At 57.0% G+C, this 25412-nt stretch overlaps 3 protein-coding genes and 1 non-coding gene across 15 annotated transcripts in view; 1 reads left to right on the forward strand and 3 right to left on the reverse strand.

The window, feature by feature from the left end:
* The first annotated feature begins 469 nt into the window (after window positions 1-469).
* GAS2L1 (growth arrest specific 2 like 1) lies at window positions 470-5941 on the forward strand. The gene is made up of 6 exons (XM_030292305.1): window positions 470-598; window positions 1577-2228; window positions 3517-3624; window positions 3719-3815; window positions 3919-4090; window positions 4607-5941. Exons 2-6 carry the CDS (start codon window positions 1596-1598, stop codon window positions 5640-5642), a joined length of 2046 nt encoding a protein of 681 aa, XP_030148165.1. The 5' UTR covers window positions 470-598; window positions 1577-1595; the 3' UTR covers window positions 5643-5941.
* A 147-nt stretch (window positions 5942-6088) lies between these two features.
* Window positions 6089-8619, reverse strand: RASL10A (RAS like family 10 member A). 2 transcript variants are annotated; one of them, XM_030292311.1, is made up of 4 exons: window positions 8401-8619; window positions 8191-8226; window positions 7013-7137; window positions 6089-6729 (listed from the first exon to the last, which is right to left on the reverse strand). In XM_030292311.1, the coding sequence occupies exons 1-4, from the start codon at window positions 8617-8619 to the stop codon at window positions 6462-6464; spliced, it is 648 nt and encodes a 215-aa protein (XP_030148171.1). In that variant the 3' UTR covers window positions 6089-6461. The 2 variants fall into 2 exon arrangements, with proteins under 2 accessions (XP_030148171.1, XP_030148172.1); XM_030292312.1 differs by lacking the exon at window positions 8191-8226.
* A 10430-nt stretch (window positions 8620-19049) lies between these two features.
* Window positions 19050-25412, reverse strand: part of AP1B1 (adaptor related protein complex 1 subunit beta 1) — an 81397-nt gene continuing 75034 nt past the window's right edge. For 6 of the 11 annotated variants that reach the window (XM_030335947.1, XM_032595477.2, XM_032595478.2 and 3 more), the window contains 7 exons: window positions 24906-25051; window positions 23011-23140; window positions 22662-22746; window positions 21878-21964; window positions 21620-21774; window positions 20915-20923; window positions 19050-20051 (listed from right to left, as the gene is read on the reverse strand). In XM_030335947.1, coding sequence (XP_030191807.1) covers window positions 19977-20051; window positions 20915-20923; window positions 21620-21774; window positions 21878-21964; window positions 22662-22746; window positions 23011-23140; window positions 24906-25051 — 687 coding nt within the window. In that variant the 3' untranslated portion in view covers window positions 19050-19976. The remainder of the gene's footprint in view (window positions 20052-20914; window positions 20924-21619; window positions 21775-21877; window positions 21965-22661; window positions 22747-23010; window positions 23141-24905; window positions 25052-25412) is intronic. The other 5 variants (XM_032595480.1, XM_030335944.2, XM_032595479.2 and 2 more) reach the window with 1 other exon arrangement.
* On the reverse strand, window positions 24243-24339 carry LOC115498875. The gene has a single exon (XR_003963994.1). It is a non-coding gene; the product is annotated as a small nucleolar RNA SNORD125 (small nucleolar RNA).

The following is a 25412-nucleotide window of genomic DNA, read 5'->3' on the forward strand; positions in this document are numbered from 1 at the left end:
TCGGTGAGAGTGGGACGCCCAGTGGACACAACAGGCCATCCTCCCCTCCACGAGGCCCCCACTGCCGGTAGGAAGCTCACATCCCAGTCGCTCGGGCCTCATTTATCTGACATGGGGAGGTTCACTCCAGACGGAGGTGACTTTGCAGCCCTGGTCCCTATCGCTTCCTGAGCTCCTCTTGGGAACAGGCCGTGCAGCCCGCCCTGGGAGGCCGATATCTGGGGAGGGGGCAGCCCAAACCTCTCTCCAACAGACCAAGGAGGGTTGGAAGGGACTCTAGGGACTAGCTTGGGCAGGGATGGCGAGTCTGGGCTGGTAGGGCCCTGGTCCCGCTCCTCCCACCCCCCAGTCAGGAGACTCCAGCTCCTCCCTCTCTCCGTCCACCCGGGAACTGCGCTGCCCCTTTAAGAGCGCGCGGCCCCGCCCGCCCCCTCGGGCCGGAGCCGAATTCCAGGGAGGCGGGGCGGAGACAGCGGGCGGGTGCGGAGGCCTCAGCCGCGGGACCGGATTGCTGTGGCTCGGGCGGCGCCTCCCTGCGGCGGCCCGGCCCGCTCGGCCCCGCCGGGGCGATGCTCCCCGAGGCCGCAGGATGAGCCAGGTGAGCGCGGGGACCCCCAGCACCCCCTGCCTGGCGCGCACTCCCGGGGACCTGGAGGCTGCGGCCTCTGTTCCCCCGAGCTGTGTGACCTTGGGCAGCCCGCACCCTCTCTGGGCCGAAGCCCGGAGGACAGCCGGGGCTGTCGGAGGCCATTCTGAGTCCCGACCCGCACGCAGCCGGCCTGAGGCGCTAGGGAGGCTCCTCGGAGGAGGCGGGGCCTCGCTCCGGCCACCGGGCTGCCCACGGCGCTGGGGGATCAGCCGAGCGGCTCACGTCGGCCTGGCTTTGCCATCCTCTGCTCTGCGACCTTGAGTGAGCTCTTACCCTCTCTGCACCTCAGTTTCCTCATCTGTAAAATGGAGATAATATCACTGGCACTCAGCCCTGGGCAGGGACATTGAGTTTACTGTTACTATTACTGCTGTTACGTCGTTGTTATAATGGCACAGTCCTCACGGAAGGGGAGCTGAGGGAGGACCCCGCACCTTCCCAGAGGAGGTGGGAGGGGCATCAGCCTTGAGCGATGGAGCTAACCATTGCTGTGGTTGGGACCTGGATTCCTGTCCTGCCTGTCCATTGAGTGCAGGGCTGTGGGCTTCATCTCTCTAGGGCTCCGCTTTTCACCCACTGTATTGGGCAATAAGGATGCATTGCAATAAGGGCAATAAGGATCCCACAAATGCGTCCCTTTGTGGGAGGGAGGACACAGCCAATTCCCCCATTGCCCCCACCCCCAAAGAGCAAAATAGCAAACATTTATAGATACTAAATCTTTCATGCAAATTATCCCATTAGGTCTTGCAAGGAAGGTAATATTGTACCCATTTCATAGACGAGGAAACTGAGGTACAGTGAACTTTCTCACAGCCAGCACGCGCAACCAGGCATTTGGCCTGAGATGACAGGCGAGTGCGGATGGTCTGGGGCTTAGTCTGTGCTGAGTCCTCACAGCATTCCTGTGTCCCTGCCCACCCACAGTGACTCGGCCGGCCCGGCCATGGCGGACCCAGTGGCGGGCATCGCGGGCTCGGCAGCCAAGAGTGTGCGGCCATTCCGCTCAAGTGAGGCCTACGTGGAGGCCATGAAAGAGGACCTAGCTGAGTGGCTCAACGCCTTGTATGGCCTGGGTCTGCCCAGTGGTGGCGAGGGCTTCCTGACGGGGCTGGCCACAGGCACCACCCTGTGCCAACATGCCAACGCCGTCACTGAGGCCGCCCGCGCTTTGGCCGCTGCCCGCCCGGCCCGCGGCGTGGCCTTCCAGGCACACAGCGTGGTGCCCGGCTCTTTCATGGCCCGAGACAACGTGGCCACTTTCATCGGCTGGTGCCGAACAGAGTTGGGTGTGCCTGAAGTGCTCATGTTTGAGACTGAGGACCTGGTGCTGCGGAAGAATGAGAAAAGCGTGGTGCTGTGCCTGCTGGAGGTGGCGCGGCGTGGGGCCCGCCTCGGCCTGCTCGCCCCTCGCCTCGTGCAGTTTGAGCAGGAGATTGAGCGGGAGCTCCGCGCCGCGCCCCCGGCCCCCAGTGCACCTGCTGCTGAGGAGGATGCCACCGAAACTGCCACCGTGGCAGGGGCTCCTGCCCGTGGGCCCCGCATGACTCCCAGCGACCTGCGCAACCTGGACGAGCTGGTGAGTCCACCAGTGAGCGTGCGTGCTCATGGCCCTGCTTGTGCCCCCACCGTGCGCCAGCGATGGGACAGCCTGCCCCATGGAGTGGGTGCACATATTGAGCACCAAGTGTATACCTGGCCCCAAGGAGATAAGCAGACCCAGAGAGGTGCTGGTTGAGGTCACAAGACCCAGTAGGGCCTGGGATAAAATGTGAGCTCCCCCCCTTATGCGCTTCCCGTGTGCCAGATCAGTTCCTTCATCCAGGGGGCCACATGATTTGAACCCCTCTGTATGCACTTGAGTGGACAGTTGCATCCACAACATCACAGAGCTTGAGGTTGAGTGGGTACCTGTCATGCTTGGCCCTGAGCAAGGTGCCTGGCACACAGTAGGCTCTCAGTGAGTGCCTAGGGCAGGTCCCGGGGGGCTCTACAGGCCCACCCACTCTCCAGGGGCTTATCTGGGAAGCCAGGCCCAGAGCTGCCACTGCTGCTAGGAGCCAGAGGTCCTCTTAGGAGGACAGGATTAGCTCTACTGTGAGCACAGGAGGTGCTGGACCCCACCCCCAGCTCCCTCCTCCTTTTCCCAGGACCTAGGTATCCCTGACACCCCCGCAGCCTGGCCAAGAGTTGCCTTCTTATCAGAAGGGCAGGACTATGATGTGCCTGTCCCAGAGGGGGTAGCCGGAATCCGTGGGCAGAGGCTGTCACCCCTCCCCTGTCGTGGGCACAGGGTCACCCGAGGCTCCACCTGCTCATTTCCTCTGGCTCCACTGTGGGCTGGGAGGCGGGCAGGGCCGCCCACATAGCCAGCCTGGCAGCTCCTGGCTTAGGGGCGGGGGTGGGGCATGTGGGCAGATGTGTGCCTGTGTGTGCATGCTGGGTGGTGTACTCTACGTGTCTTTGACACTGATGTGGTGTGGGTTCCCTGCACTCGTGTCCCATGGCCTGCGTCCTCCCAGAACCTGGCCTTCCTGTGGGCCTCAGCCTACATGTCTGTGAAGTAGGTGAAGGGGGCAGGGAGTGAGGATGGGTTCCAGGGCTTCCCCAGGCTCAGGGGCCACAGGGTTGTGCCTCACTGGGGTCCCAAGCCCTGGCCTGACCACAGACCCTGACCTCCGATAGCCAGAGGGGAAGGAGAGCTGGTGAAAGGTCAAATGTAGAGGCTGCAACCAAGTCTGGGGCAACACGATCTATGTCCCCTTTCCCCGGAAGGACCTGCTTCCTCCTGACCCTGGAGCTGCTGACATCAGGCCCAGGAGGAGGGACTTGATCCCTGACCTCCAGCCTCTCCTCTCTGGCCTCAGGTGAGGGAGATCTTAGGCTACTGCACCTGCCCAGACCAGTTTCCCATGATCAAGGTCTCAGAGGGGAAGTACCGCGTGGGAGACTCCAGTCTCCTCATCTTCGTGCGGGTAAGAGTTTGGGACTGCCCGGCAGATGGCAGCCCACAGTGGGCTGCCAGGCCCATCAGACAGGCCGTGACCTGTCCACGCTGGACTCCCACAGGTGCTGAGGAGCCACGTGATGGTGCGCGTGGGTGGCGGCTGGGACACTCTGGAGCACTATCTGGACAAGCATGACCCTTGCCGCTGCTCCTCCTCGGGTCAGTGCCCCTGGCAGGGATGGGGGGATGGGGGAGCGGGCCAGCAGAGGGCTTGTCTCTGTGGCTCCACCCTTCAAATGCCATCTGTCCTCTCACCTTGCAGCCCACCGCCCGCCCCAGTCCCGGGCCCGCACCTTCTCCCCACAGAGGGTGTCTCCCACCCCCAGTCCCCGTGCCGGCAGCCCAGCCCCTGGGGCTGAGCGGCGGAGCTCCCGGCCAGAGGTGACGCCCATTAGCTTACGCAGCTCAAAGGAGGGAACTGAGACCCCACTCAGGTGAGAGGCACTAGGACAAAGGGGTGAGGGGTCCAGAGGGGGCGGGCATCCGCCCTGGCCTGGATGACGAAGGAGCCTGTGCTCCAGAGTGACTCACCCTGGGAAAAGTTCCCGTGGGTGGGGGCAGGCCTGGCTTCCTATCTCCATGGCAACCCAAGCAACCCAACAACACAGCTGGGGCGGGCTCTGGGGGCTGGGCGTCGGCCAGTCCTACCGCTTCCCTCTGGCCTACCCAGGAAGCTGGAGGCCTGGGGAGGGGGAGCTCAGAGCCTGGCTTTTTCTGCTGCCTGGGGGGTGGGGGGGTGGGGAGGGTGGCTGCCGGAAGCTGCTGCCCAGTGGCTCACTTCTCTCTGGAAGTCCCCAGGACAGAAGCCCTTGATTGCCCCCACCCCCACCACAGGTGTCTTCCCCAGCCCCAACCACTCAGCTGCTTGTTCCTTCCTCTGCCTGCCCTTTCTACACGCCAGTCCTCTCTTGAGATGCCCCATCTCTCTCTCTCTTGTTCCCCTGCCCCAGGGTCCGGGACCAGCTGCCCCCCCATCCCCGCTCCCGCCGCTGCTCTGGGGACAGTGACTCCTCAGCCTCCTCAGCCCAGAGCGGCCCCCTTGGTGCCCGCAGTGAAGACTCAGGCACTGGCTCCCGGAGGGAGCGACCCAGCCGGAGGCTGACCACAGGCACCCCAGCCTCTCCAAGACGGCCTCCAGCTCCACGCAGCCAGTCCCGAGACCGGCTGGATCGAGGGCGGCCGCGTGGGGCCCCAGGAGGCAGGGGAACCCAGCTGTTGGCCCCCAGCCCTGCCCGACGGGCCCGGAGCCAGAGCCGTGAGGAGCAGACCACACTGCTCGTGCGCAGGGACCGAGATGGGCAGCACTCGTGGGTGCCCCGGGGCAGGGTCAGCGGGGGCTCAGGCAGGAGCAGCCCCCAGACTCCCCGGGCTCGCAGCCCTGCAGCCCCCCGGCCTCTGCGGGTCTCCAGCCCCAGTCCAGAGCTGGGCACCACACCGGCCAGTGTCTTCCGCACCCCCCTGCAGCTTGACCCGAAGCAGGAGCAGCAACTGTTCCGGCGCTTGGAAGAGGAGTTCCTGGCCAATGCCCGAGCCCTTGAGGCTGCTGCTGGCGGGACCCCCCCTGGACCAGCCTCTGACCCAGCTCGGCCCCCAGACCCTCCAGCTTCTGACTCGGCCTACTGTTCCTCCAGCTCCTCCTCTTCATCCCTCAGTGTCCTGGGTAGCAAGTGTGGCCAACCTGGGGACTCTAGCCGGATGGCCAATGGGCTGCCCGGACCCCGAGGCCCAGTCCTGTCCAGCTCTTCTGATGAAGGCAGCCCCTGCCCTGGTGTAGGGGGCCCACCAGATGCACCTGGGAGCCCCTTGGCTGGCCTGGAGCTCCCGAGGACCTGGGCACGGGGCCGGGTGGACACACAGCCAGACCGAAAACCTTCACGCATCCCAACACCACGGGGCCCTCGCCGCCCATCTGGATCCACAGAGCCTGGGTCCTGGCATGCCCTGCACTCAGTGAGCCCAAGGGGAGAGCCGGATTCCTGGATGTGATGAACCAGCCCAGCTGCCCCTGGACCCCATTCCTTTTTTTCCTTTTCCTTTGTGGCCTTAACCCCTCTGCATCAGGGAGCCCCCCACCCCCACCCCTGCCTCTTGGGTACCAGACCTCATGGGACCAGACCCCTTGGGACCACATGGCACAATGGGACCTCTGTTGTACATTCCGGTTGGGGGATGAGCGTTGCTATTTAATTACTAATATTATTGAATGCCTTAGAGGAGGCCAGTGAGGACCCTTCCTGAGGTCCTCTGGCCTGCAGAGCCTGACAGTAAAGTATTTGTTCCAGCCACTTGTGTCTGCTTCCTGGCGTACCTTTGGGGGCCCCTTAATCCATGTCGGGATTCTGGCATTAACTGCCAGGGAGCAATGCCTGGCAACTCTGGCCTCTAAGGTTAAGATCATGCTACCCACCCAAGAAATGCTAGGTACACTTGTATGCTTGCATTGGTTCCCCCTTTATTACCTCCTGAGAGGTGTGATTTAAGATTGTCCACTGAAACCCCAGAAGCTACCTGAGAACTTCCAATCAGGTTCATAGCAAGTCCCTTTCATCCAGTGGGATTGTAACCCAATGAGGTCCCAGAAAGGACTTATCTTGCCCAATGTAGCTTGGGGCCTGGTTGGGTCCAATGAGGCACAAAGAGTCCTGTCGCCCAGGAGACTGGGTGGGAGCTTTCCAAATCCAATCAAGGAGGAGACTTTGCCTAGTCCAATCTGAGAGAAGTTGGGCAACTGCGTCCAATCCAGGTACCCGGTTGTTCATCAAACTGGGACCCTCCCCCCACCATCGGCGTTGTCGTCCAATTCGGTCACATGAGGCTGCAGCGCGCCGGGTGCAGCGCCCCCTGCAGGCGCAAGGCCGGGTGCGCGGGACGCGCGCGTACCAAAGCGCAACGCAGCAGTTCGCGGAAGAGACGGAGCACGTGCCAGTTGTACTTGGCGGAACACTCGAGGTAGCCGCAGCGCCAGCCCCTGCGCACCAGGGCGGCCAGCGCGCGCCGGGGCCCGAAACGCAGCCGCTGCCGGTCCCGCTTGTTGCCTACTACGAGGATGGGCGCCTCGGGTGCGCCCGCCGGCCTGGGGGCCAGATGGGAATGAGGGCTGCGGTGCCAGACACGGACAGCCCACGGCCGGAGAACGCCCCGCCCCACCCCACCCCAAGGGGGTATGTACACTCCTGTGGCCGGAGAGCCGCCCCGGGAAACACGAGACCCATGTGGCCCAAAGACCGCATAGCTGGCAGGCCCGACACGCGGCCAGGACTGGGGAAGAACCTACCCACTACCCTCTGGCAAAGGCCCAACAAGACTGGCAAAAACTCCCCTCCTCCGCCCACAGACACCTGTGGCCGCGTCCCTACCTGGTCTCTGAGATGCGCTGCCGCAGCGCCTTCACGTAGTCGAAACTGTCCGGGCTGCAGATGTCGTAGACCAGCACGAAGGCGTCCGTGTCCTGCAAGCTCCAGTCCTTGGGGTCCGGCCACTCCTGGGGCGGGAGGCCGGAGTTTGCCAGAGACCTATTCTCACTGTCCCACGCCCAGACCCTCTGAAGGGACTTGACACTAAACCCACAGTTCATCCTCAGGCCTCAGCCGTCGCCATCTCCCCCGAACTCTCTAGGCCCCACTGTCCTCACAGTCGCCAGGGTAAAAATGCCTACCCATGCCTGAAGCCCGTCAGCTACCAGCCCTCCTTCACTCTCGGGCTCCTCTCAGCCCACCCCTCATCTTCCTCCTACCAGCTTTCCGAAGCTCAACGTGGGTCACGCCCCTTCACTCCCTCCCTGGTTACTACAGCTGCCTCTAGGACTAATTCCAAAGCACCGGGCTCCGTGTTCCCCAGGCCCTCAGAGATCACTGATGATGGGCAGCTGTGCACATTCAGGCCTCCCCGCCTAAACACATGCTGTTCTTTGCACGTGGAAGGCTTCTGCCACTTCCTTTAATCAAGACTTGACTCATTAGGGGCGCCTGGGTGGCTCTGTTGGTTAGGCCTCTCACTTTGGCTCAGGTCATGATCTCATGGTTCGTGGGTTCAAGCCCCACATCGGGCTCTGTGCTGACAGCTCAGAGCCTAGAGCCTGGTTCACATTCTCCCTCTCCCTCTCTCAAAGATAAATAAACATAAAAAAAAAAAAAAAAACAAAACACCTTCACTCATCATTCCAGGGTCAGCCCAATTGTCACCCTCCTCTTCCCCCCCCTTCCCCCCTCCAGGAAGCCCTGCTTAATCCCACTTGCTCTTTCCTCTTCACCTCTCCCAGGCATCCAGCTCCAAGAATTCAAAGTCTGTCCTGGACTTTGCATAAATTAAGGAAATGAGGCTTTGCTCCAACCAAGTCACAGGAATAAGGGAGCAGAGAATGACAACTCCCCCCACCCCTGACAGTACACCCCTGTGTCTGGCCCCTTTCTCCCCCACCGAGGCTCTGCTTAAGGTCCCAAACATACAATGCTCACCCTCAGGAAGGCACAACCATGCTCCATCATGCACTGATCCAGACCCACCAGTGGAGGCAGACAAATATACAGGCACTTACGTGTGTTTCAAAATCCCCTGGCCTGATCTTGGGCAACTCCAGGCCGGCAAGAAGGAGAGACACACAAACCACCAGGACACATTCATCCTTCAATCCATGAACACAGTTGGGCATTCCCGGGCTGTCCAGGCGGACATGCACGTGTGCACCAAGCACATCCCCACCCCCCACACGCTGTCACACGCCCCTGCCCGCCCTTCGAGCCGCTACCTCTGGACCCCCGGGGTTCTGACTCGGGGGAGCGCCGTCGCCGTCCCGGATGCTCAGGTCGTAGACCGCGCCGTCGAGCAGCACCGCGGGCCGGTAGAGGCGTGGCCCGTCCGTGGGCCGGTGGCGTTCCGGGTAGTCACCGAACAGGAACTGGCGGATGATGGCCGTCTTGCCCACGCCAGGGGCGCCCAGCACGGCCACCCGCAGGCTGCCCCCCATGGCCCGCGCGCGCTGCCGCGCCCTGCGCTGGAAAGCCTCATGGGCCAGCGCCGCGCCGTGCGCTCCGCGTGCCCAGCCCCGTGCGCCCCGACCCCACGCTCCTCATCGCCCCCCGGAACACCCGGGACCCGGAGAGGCCAGGCCAGAGGACGGAGCAGGCGGCGGGAGGGCAGACAGATAGTCGAGCAGGCCGACGGAGGACGCACGAGCAGCTCCGGCAGGTGCCGGAGCTCGGGAGAGAACAGACCCCGCCGTGCGCCGCGCAGACACCGCCGCCTCCGATCCGCAGCGAGACTGGGGGCTCCGCCCGCAGTCGGAGCACCGAGGTCCGACCTCCTGGCGGGTCCTGCAGCAGGTCCTGCAGCGGAGCGGGACGCGAGGACAGCGCTGCCTCTCGGAGCCTCCGTCCCTCCGTCCTTCTGTCGCTCCGGCGCCCTGAATCGCCTCCCCAGCCAGCGGCGCGAGCGAGCGGGCGCGCGGAGCCTCCCGGAGGCGGAGATGAGGTAACCGTCTGCCCGCCCCTCCTACCTCCCCCTCTACCCACCCGGGACGCCCCTCCCGGGAAGGGTCGCGGGAAGGTGACTGGGGCGCAGGGAGCCCGGAGAGGGACCCAGCCCCCTCCGCGTCCCGCGCTCCTCTCACCAGCTCCAAAATAGAAGTCCCTTCCCGCCCACGTCCGCGTCCGCTCCTCCAAGCACCGCTCCCCCAAGCTGGCTCCAGACAAACCCAGCCCGCTGGAGTCAGGCCTCCAGGGGTCGGATCTGGCCCCAGCTGCGTGACCTTGGGCAAGTCAGCGCACTGCGCTGGCTCTCTGCTTCATATTCATCACAGGCAAACATCTTTCTTGAGAACCTACTACGTGCGGGGCCCTTTACTAAGCTGTTGCTTAGTGATCACTGAATCTACAGCCTTATTCTGCTTATCTCCGTTTGAGAGAAGAAAACAGGCTGGAGAGGGGACTCTTCAAGGTTGGGGGACAGTGGGTGGCCCCTGACCCACAGCCTTGTGGTCTCCTCTAGGGAACCCTCCCGCCTTTGTCCTACACACAAGGGTAAATGGCCAGCATTAAACAATGTATCAAATGGCCGTCATCCAGGTGGGGCTGAACAGAGTGTGCTGAGCTCAGTACACACTGGGTCACAGCAGCTCAGCCCCAAATCCCTGTCCCAACAAGGCTGAAAGATCCAGAAACTGGTCAACACCACCTCTGTCACTGCTAAGGCCAAGTTTTCTGCCTGAGCCTCCACCTGTAGCTTCACTCAAAACCCAAATTCCCACCTCCCTGGAGCTGGTGAGAAGCTCCTTAACCAACACAGCCTGGAAAGTTTGGATTGGCCCAGCCCCCCATGCTCTGCCTCTGCTTGCCTCCTCCCTGCAGAGGAGGGGCCCCCACTTCTCTGACCAGATAGATGCCCAGGCACTGGGTGAAATGTACAGACATCAGTGTTTCTGCACTGGCCAAGAGTTTTCACTTACCCATCTTTTCAACAAATATTCCCAGTCTTACTGCTTACTGGGACTGGAGGGGGGGAGGAGAGGAAGAGGGAAGGGGAAAATCCTACCTTAGTAGAGTAGGTTCTAGAACACATGGGATCCAGGAATTGTAGGAGCAGAGACAATAAGCCCACTCCAGCCTGAAGGAACTGGAGGAGAGAGGAGCTCAGCCCTGAAATGAGGAGAGGGTGCATCCTCCAGGAAGCAGGTGATGGCAACAGAAGATGTTTCTCCAGAGCACTGGTTGTGTTTTCATCCTCCCACGTCAGATAGGGAAACTGGGTCTGCTTTCACTCTTCTCCTCAGCCTCTAGGGAGCTCAGAGTGACTTGTGACTACCTCTGGCAGGTGTTCTAGGTCTTCAAGCCCAGTGAGTGGGGACTCCTGGCTTCATCTTCCTTTCCTGCCATGATTCTTTCCCTTCACCCAACTATCCCACTCATTTTCTGACATTTCAAGCTTCTGGGTTTTGTGAGCTGCCTCAATTCCTTGTGGGGAACAAGGCTGAGCATTAATAAACTAAGCCCCACTTCCCTTTTGGCATTCAGCAGGGTGTGCGGCTGACATCAGGATGGTCTTCCTTAAAGCCCTGGTGGGACCCACACCTCTGACTGGAGCACCCTCTCTTCTTGCTCTTTGGGAGCAAGCCCACCCTTGGGAGCCAGTTCTGGGTGTCCTTCCTCTAGAAAACCTTCCTTGCTTCACTCTCTGTCAGAGTGCCTTCCTGGGCAAGGCTTCTTCAGGACCAGCAAACAGGGCTGTGTGTGTGTGTGTGTGTGTGTGTGTGTGTGTGTGTGTGTGTGTGTGTTTTGTGGGGGGTGGATTTCTGGGTCCCAGTGTGGTTTTTCAGTGCATGGTTTGGGAATGATGAGCATGTCCTAAAGCTCCTACAAAGCCCTGCAGACTGCACAGGGGTGACCCATTCCCTAGGAAACTCCTGCATCAGCACCCCTAAGCAGGAGTCCCCATTTAGCACAGGCCTGTGATATGCCACACCTGCCCCAGAGCCATGTGCTCACTGAGGCCCAGCAATGGGATGCAGTGGTTTGTCTGGGATTGCCTGGCAGGAAAGTGACAGCACAGCCACTGGAACCAAGGACGTTTGGGCCGTTGAACCAGACTTTCTGAGCAGCCCAATTTTATCTGGGCCCAGGGACCAGAGGGCCTTCAGGAGACAATCAGCTGTCATCGGTGGCCACTGAGCTATGACAGGAGTGGGTAGCCCAGGTGCCAGGCTGCCCAAAGACTAGCAAGCCAGAGAACTCTGGCTGGGGTGTGAATTTCAAAGTTTCCGTCATCGGTCCCTTCACTCCTTCCCCGAAGGAGAGGCAGCCAGGGTGCTGTCTGCTGTACCACGTCTCCCAGGCTCCTCCCAGTCTTCCACGTGGTGCTCCAGAGAGCAGTCACCAAGCATCCATACATCTTTTCCTTCAGGACTTGGTGCTGGGCCCGAGGTGGCCGAGCTGGTTCCTGCCTGCCCTCTGTGGCTTGTGAAGGAGCCACACAGGCAGCCAGGCACTGACAGGTAGAAACAGGAGCACTGTGCTGGTTCAGGCCTGGGGGGTGAGAGGACCGAGGGGAGACACTGGCCTATGGAGGTTGGGGGCTCAGGAAGGGCCTCATGCCACACCTGAGCTGAGCCCTGAAGGGTTAAGCTGCAGAAAGTTGGGTGGGCTGGGAGGCTGTTGAGAGGCCTTGCTCCAGCTGGGCAGGGGCAAGCACCAGATGGAGAATTCTGAGCCCACAGCCTCCCAGTGCCAGCCTGCTGGGCAACCCCCTTCCCTACCACCTGTGCCCACATGGCTTCTTCCCAACTGGCCTGATACCAGCCCTTCCCTGGGGTCGAGCACCCTGGACTGCATCTAGCTCCCAGGGGCATTTGCTCTGGACCATGCCCCTGACCACGAATGTGGTCTGTCTTGTTAATGACAGCACGATTCCATTTGTCCCAACAGTGACTCACTTCCGGAGCCCTGGATGGCGGGGGGTGGGAGGGAGTACCCCTGTCTCTCAGATGCTTGGTGTGTAGTGGGTCCTTGGTCATCATTATAATGCCACCCATTGAGTGTAGCGGTCAGCCTCTTGAAGGCCATCAGGACACAAGGGGGCAGCACAGAGCAGGGCTTCTGGGCCTCTTGAGTTTGAGGCTTCTTTCCAGGAGTGTGTTATCTGTGCAAGTTACTTAAACTCTCTAAGCCTCAGTTTCCCTCTCTGTAATGGGATAACAACAGTCGTGACTTCACACAAGTTGTGGGGTGAGAGGAGATAAAACGGACAATTTTAATTTGTCTAAAAGCAAGACAATTTTAGTAAGCTTGGGGAGGGACAAGACTTGTAAATATAAAACAATTTCATTTTTATATGAAAATAGCTATTAGTTACAACACGGTGGAGGGACATGGGTGTCTACCCGGGTAAGTACGCACAGATATTTCCTAGCTCTGCTGCTGACAGGGCCTAGAAGTGTCACCCCAGGAGAAATAAGCACACCCAGCACCTAGATCTTGGTTTCTAAGGCCACTCACCAATGAAAGGAACCATGCTCCTTGGAGAAGTGGCTGATGCTAGGGTTGGGACAGGACTGACACAAGATGAGCCTGGAGCATCACGTAATGCTGGAAAGTAAGGAAGTTGCAAAGAAACAAAGGGATGGGTGCATATCAAAAGAACAGAGCGTACCCAAAAGAGCTCCCAGTGGCCAAATTGGACCAATTTAAACAACAAAATAAATAATGTACTTTTAGATTAATTCCAAATTGGAAAATAAATATCCATGAATCCAAACTGACATAAATGACTGAATTAATACATAAATACAAGAGAAGAAACAAATTCTTTCCTACAGAAGAATTTCAAATAATGATGTACTACTCCCTGCCCCCACGATCCTTCCAGAGTGTAGGCTGCACTTGGTGACTTTGCTTCTAAAGAACAGAATAGGGAAAGAGGATGAGAGTAACTCCACAATGGAGAAAGCTGGAAATACCACCTTGGCCAAGTGATCCAGCCTAATGTGACAGTGATAGAGTCTTATCAATGGTGTGTGCCCTTGATCCAATGTGATGAGAAGGCCAACTCTCTGGCCTTCTTCCTAAAAACCCACAACCCCAATCTAACCATAAGAAAGACATCAAACAAACCCAAACTGAGGGATAGTCTACACTATACCCAACTTGTACTCCTTGAAATTGTCAAGGTGATAAAAAACAAAGTCTGAGAAACTGTCACAGACCAGAGGAGCCTGAGGAGACACAGCAATCACATGGAATGTGGGACCCAGGATCAGAACAAGGAACATGAGTGGGGAAGCTGGTCAAATCTGAATAAAGTCTGGAGTTTAGCTTAAAAATTGTATATTCACATCACACACACACACACACACACACACACACACACAGAAAGAAAGAGAGAGAGAGAATGGATGGGGTGCCTGGGTGGCTCAGTCAGTTGAGTGCCTGACTTCAGCTCAGGTCATATCCACAGTTCATGGGATCAAGCCCGTGTTGGGCTCTGTGCTGGCAGTGTGGAGCCTGCTTGGGATCCTTCACCACTTGCGCTCTCTCTCAAAATAAATAAACTTAAAAAAAAAAAAAAAGGAATGGAAAAGAGCCCATTTACAAAAAGGAACCAAAAAAAATACTCATGAATCTTTGTAAGAATAAAATAAATGTACATACAAGAACTTTTAAAATGAATAAAACTTAAAATATTAGAGATGGGGCCCCTGGCTGGCTCAGTCAGTGGAACGTGCAACACTTGATCTTGGGATTGTGGATTCAGGACCCACACTGGGTATAGAGATTACTTAAAAATAAAAATATTCCGGGGCACCTGGGTGGCTCAGTTGGTTAAACGTCTGACTTTGGCTTCGGTCATGATCTCACGGTTCATGAGTTCAAGCCTGTGTCGGGCTCTGTGCTCACAGCTCAAAGCCTGGAGCCTGCTTCGGATTCTGTGTCTCCCTCTCTCTCTGCCCCTCCCCCACTTGTGTTCTCTCTGTCTCTCTCTCTTTCAGAAATACACATTGAAAAAAAATTTTTAGTAAAAAATAAAAATGTTCTCTGTGCTGACAATGTGGAGCCTGCTTGGGATTCTCTCTCTCTCTCTCTCTCTCTCTCTCTCTCTCTTTCTTTCTTCCCCACTTGTGCTCTCTCTCGTTCTCAAAATAAATTTTTAAGTCTTTAAAAATAAAAATATTAAACAAAATATTACAGAGACATAAAAGAAAGCATGAACTGATGAAGCATCAACTTCTCTATTTGAATATAAAGATTAATGTTATTATTGACATCATTATAAGAACATCAGTTCTTTGTTCTCTTAGGTAATGTAAACATTTGGTGTGATCCAAATAAAAATAATACCACCGATTTTTTTTTTTTATTTATTTTTTTGGGACAGAGAGAGACAGAGCACGAACGGGCGAGGGGCAGAGAGAGAGGGAGACACAGAATCGGAAACAGGCTCCAGGCTCCGAGCCATCAGTCCAGAGCCTGACGCGGGGCTCGAACTCACGGACCGCGAGATCGTGACCTGGCTGAAGTCGGACGCTTAACCGACTGCGCCACCCAGGCGCCCCCCGATTTTTTTAATAATGTGTATTTATTTTTGAGACAGAGAGAGACAGAGCATGAACATGGGAGGGGCAGAGAGAGAGGGAGACACAGAATCCAGAGCAGGCTCCAGGCTGAGCTTTCAGCACAGAACCCGATGCAGGGCTCGAACTCATGAACCATGAGCCAAACCATGAGCTCGAACTCACGAACCTGAGCCAAAGTTGGATGCTCAACCGACCGAGCCACCCAGGCGCCCCAATACCATTGATTTTTTTAAAGACAAACTAGTTCTAAAGTTCAATTGGGACAAAGAGGGGGAATATAAAATGGTACTGTGAATTATGGAAATACAAAGGTATGATACTTTAGTTATTTTAATGTTTTTGGTTTTTTTTTTTTTTTGAGAGAGAGAGAGAGAGAGAGAGAGACAGCACATGAGCAGGGGAGGGGCAGAGAGAGAGACAGCACATGAGCAGGGGAGGGGCAGAGAGGGAGGGAGACACAAAATCTGAAGCAGGCTCCAGGCTCTGAGCTGTCAGCACAGAGCCCAACAGGGGACTCGAACCCATGAACCACAAGTTCATGACCTGAGCCGAAGTCGGACGCTTAACCAACTGAGCCAACCAGGCGACCCAAAGTTACGATACTTTAACAAAAAAACACAGTAGCCAATGAATAGACCAATTCTCTGGTAGAGAACAGAGTCCAGAAAAGCACTCATATACATATGGAAATGTAGTCCATGTTACAAATGACATTTCAGCTCTGTGGGGAAAAGATGAATTGCTCAGTGAATGGCATACAGGCAACTGGGTAACCATCTGGGAAAAGAGAGAGTTGGATCCCTACCTCGTCCCAAACATAAAGCCCAGATGGAGCAAGATTGAAATACACAAAATGAAGATCAGACGAATAGTAGATCAAGCAAGTATAGAAGAAATTAAAGGAAGATAGCATAGGAAAACCATTTCGGAATGGAAAAGTAAAAAGGCAATAACAAGATGGGAAGAAATAATGACATATCGGTAAGAGGACGACTCTACGGAAAAAGATGGGCAAGAAATAGGATGAAGCAGCTCACAGAAAAGGACATACAAATGGCTTGAAAGCACACAGAGGCACACTGAAAACACAGTAAGGGAGCACTTTTCACCATCAGTGTGGGGGTCATTTGTGCAGGGGTGGGGGACGCAGGCATGTCACTCCTGGCTGGCAGGAGTGGAAGTTGGAGAATTTTTAGCAAAAGCTACCAAAATTATGAGCGCACCTACCTCTGACCCAGAAACTCATGCCTGAGGAATTTATCCATGTGTAAAAGTGAATATTCTTTGCAGTATCACTTGTATTAGCAATACCCTAGAAACAATTCAATGGGCATTGCTGGGCTATTGGTTCAGGATGGTACCTCCGTTCAATGGAAATGCATACAGCCCTCAGAAAAAGGCTTGAGGACCCTCTCTGTAATGGGCTGATAACGGAAAAGTCTCCAAAATCTAAGTATGGTGCAGACTGGGGTGTATTCCATGCTACCCATTGTGTAAAAGAAGGGGGGGGGGCTGTATTTGACATCTTTGAGTTTCTCTTATTTCTTTAAAAAAATTTTTTTTAACGTTTACTCATTTTTAAGAGACAGAGTGTGAGCAGGGGAGGAGCGGAGATAGAGAGGGAGACACAGAATCTGAAGCAGGGTCCAGACTCCTAGCTGTCAGCACAGAGCCCGAGGCGGGGTGCGAACCCACGAACCATCCATAAGGTCATGACCCAAGCTGAAGTCAGACGCTTAACCAACTGAGCCACCCAGGCGCCCCTCTTTGAGTCTCTTTGGAAGGTAACACTGCATTCCTTTGGGAAGAGGACTGAGCAGTAGGATTTTTCACTTCTTTTTTTGCCTTTGGGATTTTGAGTCATGTGAATACATTGCCTTCTCAAAACAAGAAGTACACTTTAAAATATAAAATGCTACACCCTCTGGTCCAGCAATTCTGGAGCTAGATCCTACAGCTACATTTGTGCCCACGAGCGAGGACGTATGTAGGCAGAGATTTACCACACTGTTGCTTGGACTCACAGAGGATGGAAACTGCCTGAATGTCCAGCAGCAGGCCCCAGCTACTGGCAGCCCGTTCACCCGTGAAATTCTGAGGTGTGCCTGTTTGCACTGATAGGTAAGGAAAGCAAAGGGCTGGTAGTGTCTGGAAGGTGCTGCCGTTTGTTTAGTAAGTGTCTCCACGGATTTGCTTGTATACATGCACAGAATATTCCTGGAAGAAAACCCCAATCTAGCAACAAAGTTTGCATTGAGGGAGAAAAACTAAGAACTGAGGAAGATGGGAGGGATATTTTGTATGGCTTATCTTTTCCCATGGTCCAGAACTTAGCCCTCTCCATAGGGAAAAAAACAAAAAACAAAAAACAAACCCAAAACAAAAAACAAAACTAGAAACAAAGCAAACCACTAGCTGAAGAGAAAAAAAAAAAAAAAAAAGGAAAATGAGGTCCCCCCACAGGCCTTACTTAGCACAGTGTCTGGCACACAGGGAGCCCATCTGGCCCCTGGGCATTTGTTGGGCCCTCCAGAAATAACTGGTTGTTGACAAACTCCTCAACTGGCTGGGAAGGCCCAGAACACTTGAGAATCTTCTATAGGACACTAAGGCTCCCGAGAGGTGTCAGGCCCTGAGAGGGGGCAGGCCTGAGCATATCAGGACCAGGGAGTGCCACGTGAGGAGGGTGAAAAGGCACGTGATGGGCCCTCACTCAGATGAGGGGAAACAGGGAGGCTTCTGAAGGACAGAGCTGGGGATGACTGGCCATCCCCTAAAGCACTTCTCCTAAAGGCCTGGGCCCCAGTGGTGGCCCTGGCTGCTTGTTTTTTGGATGCAGTGATGTGGTAAGGCCCAGGCTTGGGGAACTGGGGGTGAAGATGCTCTCCCTGCCTCAGTTTTTCCCTGCAAATGTGGACTCTGCTGGGTCCCATCATGCCAGATGCCATGTGACTGGGGGAAAGGCACAATCAATGGTAAGTTCCCGTCCACAGCTTTATAAAGGACCCAAGGTGTCCAGTGACAGTCCAAGGTGCTCCGTCCCAGCAGGCCAGTCTTTCTTATCAGCTCTGCCTCCTCACCCCAGTACTCAGTCCTGGGCCTCCTCATCCATCATCACCCCACTGCGGACAGCTACCCTACACTTCTAGTCTGCCCTCCGTGGCAGAGAGGTGTGGAGCCATGACCTCAGCCAATCAGGGGTGGCAGGCGACATAGCAAGCCAGGGTAAGCCTCATCAAGGGCTCAAAACCCTGTTTCTCTAGTCCACAACTGAGGGTACCACAGCTGTGTTGGTGTAGGGCCTTCTGAGCCCGGGACTTTCAGGTAAACTGAGAACTGGACTGTGCAATCAAGGGATTTGGCCACTCTAGTCTTTTTAGTCCCAGGGGTTAAGAGGTGGGTCAGTGGAGAGCCAGGTACTCCTGCTGACACTGTTCTTTCAGCCCCTCCAGAGCTAGGAAAGCAACATTGGGTCAGAAGCAGGCAGTGCAGGGAGTGGCTGGGCTGAAATGGGGTCAGGGCACCCAGGCTGCTCCCCCCGCAGTGGCAGGCCGAAGGCCCACTGACCACCAGGCACTGAGAACCACAGGCAGCTTTGGCTGTTGGGGCTCTGCCCAGGGTCTGGCTGCCCTCCAGTGCCAGCACTGGAGCCACAGGGGACGTCCTTAGTGGTAGCTGGGGTGGGCACCCGCTTAGTACCCGCACTCAGCCAGCCGCAGACGCAGAGCGGGGAGGAGCCTGCCCAGACAGGCCTGGCGCTTGGCCTACCCGACTGTTCCCTCTCTCCTGCAGCTGCCCCCGATCAGAGCACCTCCCCACCGCTCCTGGGAGCCTTCCTGATGACAGGGAGCTGAGGAAAACCAGAACAGAAATCAGCCTTCTCAGGCAACATCAAAAGGCAAGACGGCTGGGTGGAGTTAGGATCAAGGGCAGGAGAGGTGCCAGGGAGACGAGCAGGCCTCAGAGGTCCGTTTTTAAGGACAGGGTAGAGGAAAAGTCACTGTCCTCAGAGAGCCAGGGGAAGGGCTGGGCACACAGCTGGAGCCCTTGATCTTGGACCCAGGACCACACCCAGAAGAGTCTCAAGACCTGACACACTGGCCAGGGACACGCTTGATGTCATCATTTTTATTCACTTTCTGTTTTTGAAAATAAGAGTCAACATACATTTTACATACATGAAAAATATACATACATATACATACATATATATATATGTATATTTTCTCTTCTCTATGTATATTATAGTTACTGCAGGGGTCAGAAAACCATCCTCAACCACTCAGAGCCAATTTTCAATTCTGACATTTAGTGGAGGGGGAAAAAAGTGTCCGTGATTGCCAAAAGCAGAATCTTTCTTTATTATTAAACAGCAGTACAGGAAAACCTAATGGTCTGTCAGACACAACTGAAACTTGAGAGGCCAGGGGGAGGGCAGCAGACACTAAGGAGAAACCCCAAAGAAACCCCAGATAGGAAGCACCGCGCTCACCCACGTACCCCATCTCTCAGCCCTGTCTCTGCTTCAGGAACACAGGGGACGCCAAGGACTATATCATAGGCAGTGACCGTCCTCAGGGGCAAGAGAGGGAGTGGGGTGAGTGGGTGTGTGCAACTGCTAGGGGAGCAAGAGTCTGGGCAGGGGCTCTGGAAGTTTCTGCCCAGTCTTGCCCATGTGGGTCAGTGCTCAGGAGGCTGTGGCCCAACTGACACAACCACAGGGCCCCAGCCTGGGTGGATGCAGGAGGGAGGGTTGGGGTGTAGGCCCTGGGAGCCCTAGACCCGACAGAAGAGCTCCCCACAGCCCACCAAGAGAACCTTCCACACACACCAGGGCAGCCTGGCACGAGAGTGGGCAACAGGGAAGACCTCTAACACTGACCCAAAAGAGACTGAAGGGCAGGGGGCTTCCTGGACCAAGAGCCCCGAGGAGGGAGCCACACGCTCGCCCTTCAGGCACCAGCCGGGGAAAAGGAAGAGAAGAACCCTGGGTCGGCCGATCAGCTTCTGTGGCCCCTCTGGCTCTGTTTTCTTTGGTCCCCTCCTCACCTGGCCCTGTCAGCAGCAACAGAAGAGGGGAGTCCCCGAGCTTTCACTCCAGGTGGAATGCTGCCCCACCCCAAGGACCTAGTTGGGCCCGGCGGTCAGGACCAGGGAGCTCCATGGGCAGCCTTGCTCGACCTCTCCGGGGAGGAGGTGCTGCCACTCCAGGGGGGCTCCTCGACGGGGCTGGCAGAAGGCTGGGACGGGCACTGGATGGGGCCTCAGTTCTTGAGGATGGTCTCATAGGCCTGGTACACATGTTGGGACACCTCTGGCGCTCGACATTTCAGGGACAGCTGCAGGGGGGGAAAGAGAGGTCAGGGGACGGAGCACTCAGTTCTCCGGGCTCCTCTCTGGGGCTGGGAAGGAACACAGGGAGGGAAGAGAGGGGGAGAACCAGATGGAAGAGTGCGGTGTGCACGTGTGGCCTGGGGGCAGCACAGCTGGGGCAGATGTGTGGTAAAGCGGAGTGGGTGGCTGCTGCGTGGACCAAATATACTTGCAGCCCACACACCTGCTGTCAGCCCAGCCACCACGGCCCTGCTGGCAGGCAGCGTGAAGCATGAGCTGGAGGCTGTCAGGGAGTGCCCAGCCCCCACCCCGCAGAGCTGCTGGGGCCCTTCACAGCCTGTGGAGGGCTGGGGTCTCTGAGGAGGCAGGGGGCCGAGAGGGAGCAGGCCTCTGCTTAGAGAGACTGGGGGGCAGGCACCGGGGATTCTTCCTGGCTTCCTGCACAGGAAGTTTTGCTGCATCGTGAGCCTGGAGAGTAGGGAGAGGCAGAGGAGAAACGAGTGTCGCCACCACTTCTGCCAAAATCATTGCTTCTAAAGGGTGCGATTAGGAAAGGGAGGAGCAAATGGAGCTCCGGAAGCCAGCCGTGGTGGGCCCGTGGGGTCCAATCTTCTCTGGAGGACTCTGTGCACACTGCGTGTGTGGGGAAGTAGGGGTACCAGCTCCTCAATCGGGTTCACCTGGTTGGGAAGCTTTGGGGTGCCCTCTGCCTGCAGCCTGCATGCATGTCTGCCCCGCTCTGGGGAGCAGCAGGGTGAGGCAAGGCTAGGAGAGGCAGGGTGCACTGGAGCCAGGCTGGGATGTGAGCTGTGCAAGGTATGGCTGGGGAGAATGAGGGGAAAGAGGAAGAGAAAAGCAATCTGCTAACCTCCAAGTCCTGCACCACGGGCACCGGCAGGGAGGGTGGGCATGCAGCAACCAAACATAGGGAGACGGAAATTACCATGACCGAAGCCAATGCCGCGGCCCCCGCCCAACCACAGTGCCAACACCGCCAGCAGGGCCCGGGAACAACGTCTGGAGGGCCACGCCTGCCAGACACTTTGGTTCCGGGGGAGAAGCAAAGCCTGGAGCTCTCTGGGGCCTGGAACAGCAGCATGGCCTCCACGACGACCACGTACTCCGTGGAAGCCATGTTCTGACTGGGGTCTGACACAAAGGCCAGGAAGGACGAGATGCTGGGAATCAGCATCCTCCCAGGCGGGTCCTCAGGCAGGAAAGAGTAGGAGGGGGGCCAGGGTACAGGCCCAGGAGTGCCATTTCCCAGTCAGGTGGGCCTCGGGCCAACTGTGCACCTCACAGGGGCCAATGTTATAGAACCTTCTAGTCCAACTCACTGTTTGGTGACACAGTTTGGTGTCTGACTGGATAACCTGATGAGCAGAGTTCGGAGCTAGGGTCAGAATTCTGATGCTCATTTGTGCCAGGTTCCAAGGGGCCCCAGCCTAGCTGGGCTAGAGCGCACCCCATCAGAACTGACCCCTAGTCTGGGAAGGAGCGAGGGCAGGAAACGCTGCCCGGAACACGGAGGCAGACACCCTGGGGCTGGCAGGGCAGGAGCGGGGACCCTCACCGTGAAGCTGGGGTTGCCTGGCTGGATACGCAGCTCTGCCAGCACCCAGATGCCGTTGGTCAGCTTCAGGGACTGGTAGAGCATGTCCTGGCCCTCCACGTTCCTCTTGGCGACAGTGAAGATGTTGCTGCTCTGTAGCCTGCTGCTCACAGCCTCTGAGAGCGAGAAGGGCCCCCAGTCAGCGGTGTGAGGGCCGGGGGCACGGGTGCAGGGCAGTGTGCAATGGGCAGGAGGGTGGGGGAGGGTGCAAAGTCCTACCCGCGTTGAGGGGGCAGTCTCTGATCTGGAACTGGGCTTCATTTTCATTGGGAATGTCCTTCCACGTGGCCAGGAACATCTGCCGGTCTAGGGGATGGGGGGGCAGGGTAGAAGATGGGACCCCGATAAACCTGTGGCCCTGCTCATTGACATCCAGCAGGAAGTGGGTCTGCCGGGGATGCCAACCTGAAGCTGAAGACAGGGACTGGCTCTGCCACCGCACCTGCTGCTTCCCTGAACAAACCCTCAGCTCTGTGAAGGTGGCTGCCAGTGCGCTTCCAAAAGGCCCTGGGCTTCCCACCTCTGCACCTTAAATCTCCCCTTCCCAGCATCCACACATGCGCTCCTTCCTGGTCCCGAGCAGCCTGCTTGTTAATCACAGCCTGTGTCATAGGGCTTCTGTGGTCACTGAGAGATGATGTGGGCAAAGTTGTCTGCACAGCTCTGAGCTGGCAGAGAGCCCTCCCGGGGTGGGGATGAGTCTTCTCAGGGGTTTCAGCCAGGGCACAGGAGACGGACATCAAGTGTGGCACGGTGTTGGCTCGCGGCCTCGAGAGCCGTGGGGATGGCCAAGGGGCAGAGCAGGAGAACCCAGGAGTGAAAGCTCCCGCGTGGCCCGCCCCCACCTCGGGACAGAGATGGCCAGGCAACACCCAGCGGGCCTTGAAGGAGGTGTGACCCTCGCCTTAGGCTCTGCAGAGAGGCCAGCGACTCACAGACTTCACTGTGGGGCAAACCCAATCGTTCTATTCCAGGGACTCCAGGGGGCACCATCAGGACTCACCCATCTTCCCATCCTCCACAAAGAGGATATGCAGTGGGTACAAAGTGCTGAAGTAGAAGACGTCAATGTTGTTCTTTACGGCCACCTAGGAACAAGGCCACCTAATTGGTCCCTGATGCCCAATACTACCTCTGAGGCCCCAGGAAAGGCCTGTTCCCTGTGCTTCCCCCTGAGCAGGTTCCCTCACATCCCTTCCCTGCCAGATCTTCAGCTAAGGGCACAACTCCATAGACACACCCCTTTGCCAACAAAGGCCAGACCCCCAGACCCCAGAACTCTCCACCGGGCTCCTTCCCTGCAGTGAGTGGGCAGGTGAGGACGGGGGTGCTTGGCCCTGTCTGGAACACACCTGGAGGTTGTTCAGAGGCTCCATCTTCATGACCGAGCCCACCGTGTTGAGAGGCAGAGAGATTTCCACAGTCTGGTTGGGGCTGAGTGGTGCGTGGACCTGGAGGGGGGCGGCAGGGGCCAGGCCGAAGCTGGGGAAAGAGAAGCCCCCGCGGGAATGGCAGGGGGAACAGGTGCTGACGAGGGATGTATGGGCTCCTCAGGCTCCAGAGCTAGGGCAGCAGCTGGCAAGAGGCCTCTCTAGTCAGCTGGCCTCACCTCAGCTCTAGGCCCAGGACAGAAGGATAAGTTCCTGACCCCACCCTCAATGGCCATGTGGACAGGAGGAAGGAGCCCCAGGCCAGCTGCAGGCCTAAAGCCTATCTCTACTCCTCTGCTCCTCTGGCCTAGGCACTGGGTAGGCCTGGGTGAACATGGCCTTGCTCTGTCCTGCCCTTGAGGAGCTCCATCTGACACCAGGGGCCTGGACTATAAGCTGCTGGCAATCCCCATCTCCCAAGACAGATGTGACCACCCCAAGCAAGATGCCAGATTTCACTGTCTAGCTTAGAACTGGCCAGGGAGAGATTCAGAAAAGCCCTGCTTCTTGGTAAAGCAACATGTGGGTATATCAAGAGGATCCCCATGAGTGTGATACATGACCATGAACCAATAGCTCACTGTGCCCAACCTGGACATTTGATATTATACCAACTCCTACCCTCATAAAAACAGTGAGAAGTATATATTCTCTCATCCTCCAGGACACGGAGAATCAGGGAGGGGCAGGCCTGTGTTCAGACCCTATGGGGTAAGTAGCTGAGACCCAGAGCTTGAGCTGCCTGACCTGGCCTGTACTTGCCCATGATGGCAATCAGGCCTGCCCGGGACACAGTGGGAGGTGATGTGGGAGAACCATGGGCTCCTGTGGTGGCCCAGCGCTTCAGGCTTTCTTGGAAGCTTCCCCACTGATCCTGGGCAAGCCACCTATTTTGAGCCCAGGTGTCATTATCTACTGAAAGGGGGATAATGGCACGGACTTCCCTGGGCTCAAAGTAAGATAATATGTACTCCTAAAGCCCTCGGCACAGGGTCTGCTACCCAGGAGGTTGTCAGCATGCTGTACGTCTGTTACGAGCAAGCAATGGGACTACCCCTTAGAACCCCGAGTGCTTCTACGGCCTCTGGGGCCATCTGAGGGTGAGTAGCAGAGCTGATGGAGGGTCAGGACCCACTGGCTTGAGGGCTCTCCCTGAGGAAGCAGCCCCTTCAGTCAACTTCTTAGAGGCTCAGTTTGCTCATCACTAGAGCTGCTCAGGAAGAAGAATCATCAGGAGAGGCTGCTTGGGTCCCCTAGAGAGCCCTGGCCTAGTGGGCCTGGTCCGTGAAGACCCTCATGGTGCCAGAGAGGAAACCTTCCCCAGGAACCTCCAGCGCAGGGGACCCAGTGGGGGTGAAGAGCCCGGGGCAGCCACCACTCCGAGGCTCAGTCTGATGGTTTAATCCTGTGCCACAAGGGGCTGGGGCAGCAAGGTCCACCCCCCGTCAGGCTTCTTAGAGCTGGGCCCTGAGATGAGAGCAACTCAGGCCTGGATAGGAGGCTACCTCCTGTTATGTGGGGTGTTTGCCAAAGGCAAGTTCCTAGTTTGGAGCTGGGGGTTTTTGTCAGCAAAACACTCTTTGGGCAGTGGAGGAAGGCTAAAATAAGGGGAGACACTCTCCCCTATGCTTGGTATTGTGGGGTCCACGTAAAGAGGTCACTGGGAAGAAAAAAAATCGCTGCTTTAGAGGGCTTTGGCCTGAGATGCAGGAATATCCGTCTTCACCAGAAACGAGGCACCAGACCCCTCAGAACTCTCAGCCGCTGCCTACAGTCACCAGCACGGGCTCTCGACAGACCGGCCTCAGGGAGCTCACCTGTTGCGGTTAAACTGGATGGCAAAGTCGGTCATGACCTGCAGAGCCTTGTTGGTCAGCTGCAGGTCCATGGAGATGGAGCCCACCTGGCGGGTGAAGGTACCTGAGATCTCCAACCCCTTGGCCTTCATGGCCGGGAGCCACACCTGCAGGGAAGACAGCGGGGACGAGGCTCATGTTTGCCACTGCGCTAAAACTTAATAGCCCACTGGAGGGTCCGCACCCTCTTCTCCTTCCCCCTCTCCCCCACTCTCTCCGATCAACCACACCTGCCTTTACCACTAGGAGGTGACCATGTGGATCTTGGGATGAGAGGAACAATCCGGCATGGGCCATGGAGGGCACCACCTCAGTGTGGCTGTGTATCAGAGCAGCCTGGGGTAGGGAGGTGTTTGGTGTGCCCAAGGGCTGACCAGTCTCAAGAGGCCCAAGAAGGAACACTCAGTCAGTAGCACTGAGGAAGGTAATGAGACACGTGGGTCTTGCCAGCCTCCTGAAGAGCCAAGT

The sequence above is a fragment of the Lynx canadensis genome, chromosome D3 (assembly GCF_007474595.2).
Source record: "Lynx canadensis isolate LIC74 chromosome D3, mLynCan4.pri.v2, whole genome shotgun sequence".
Lineage (NCBI taxonomy): Eukaryota > Metazoa > Chordata > Mammalia > Carnivora > Felidae > Lynx > Lynx canadensis.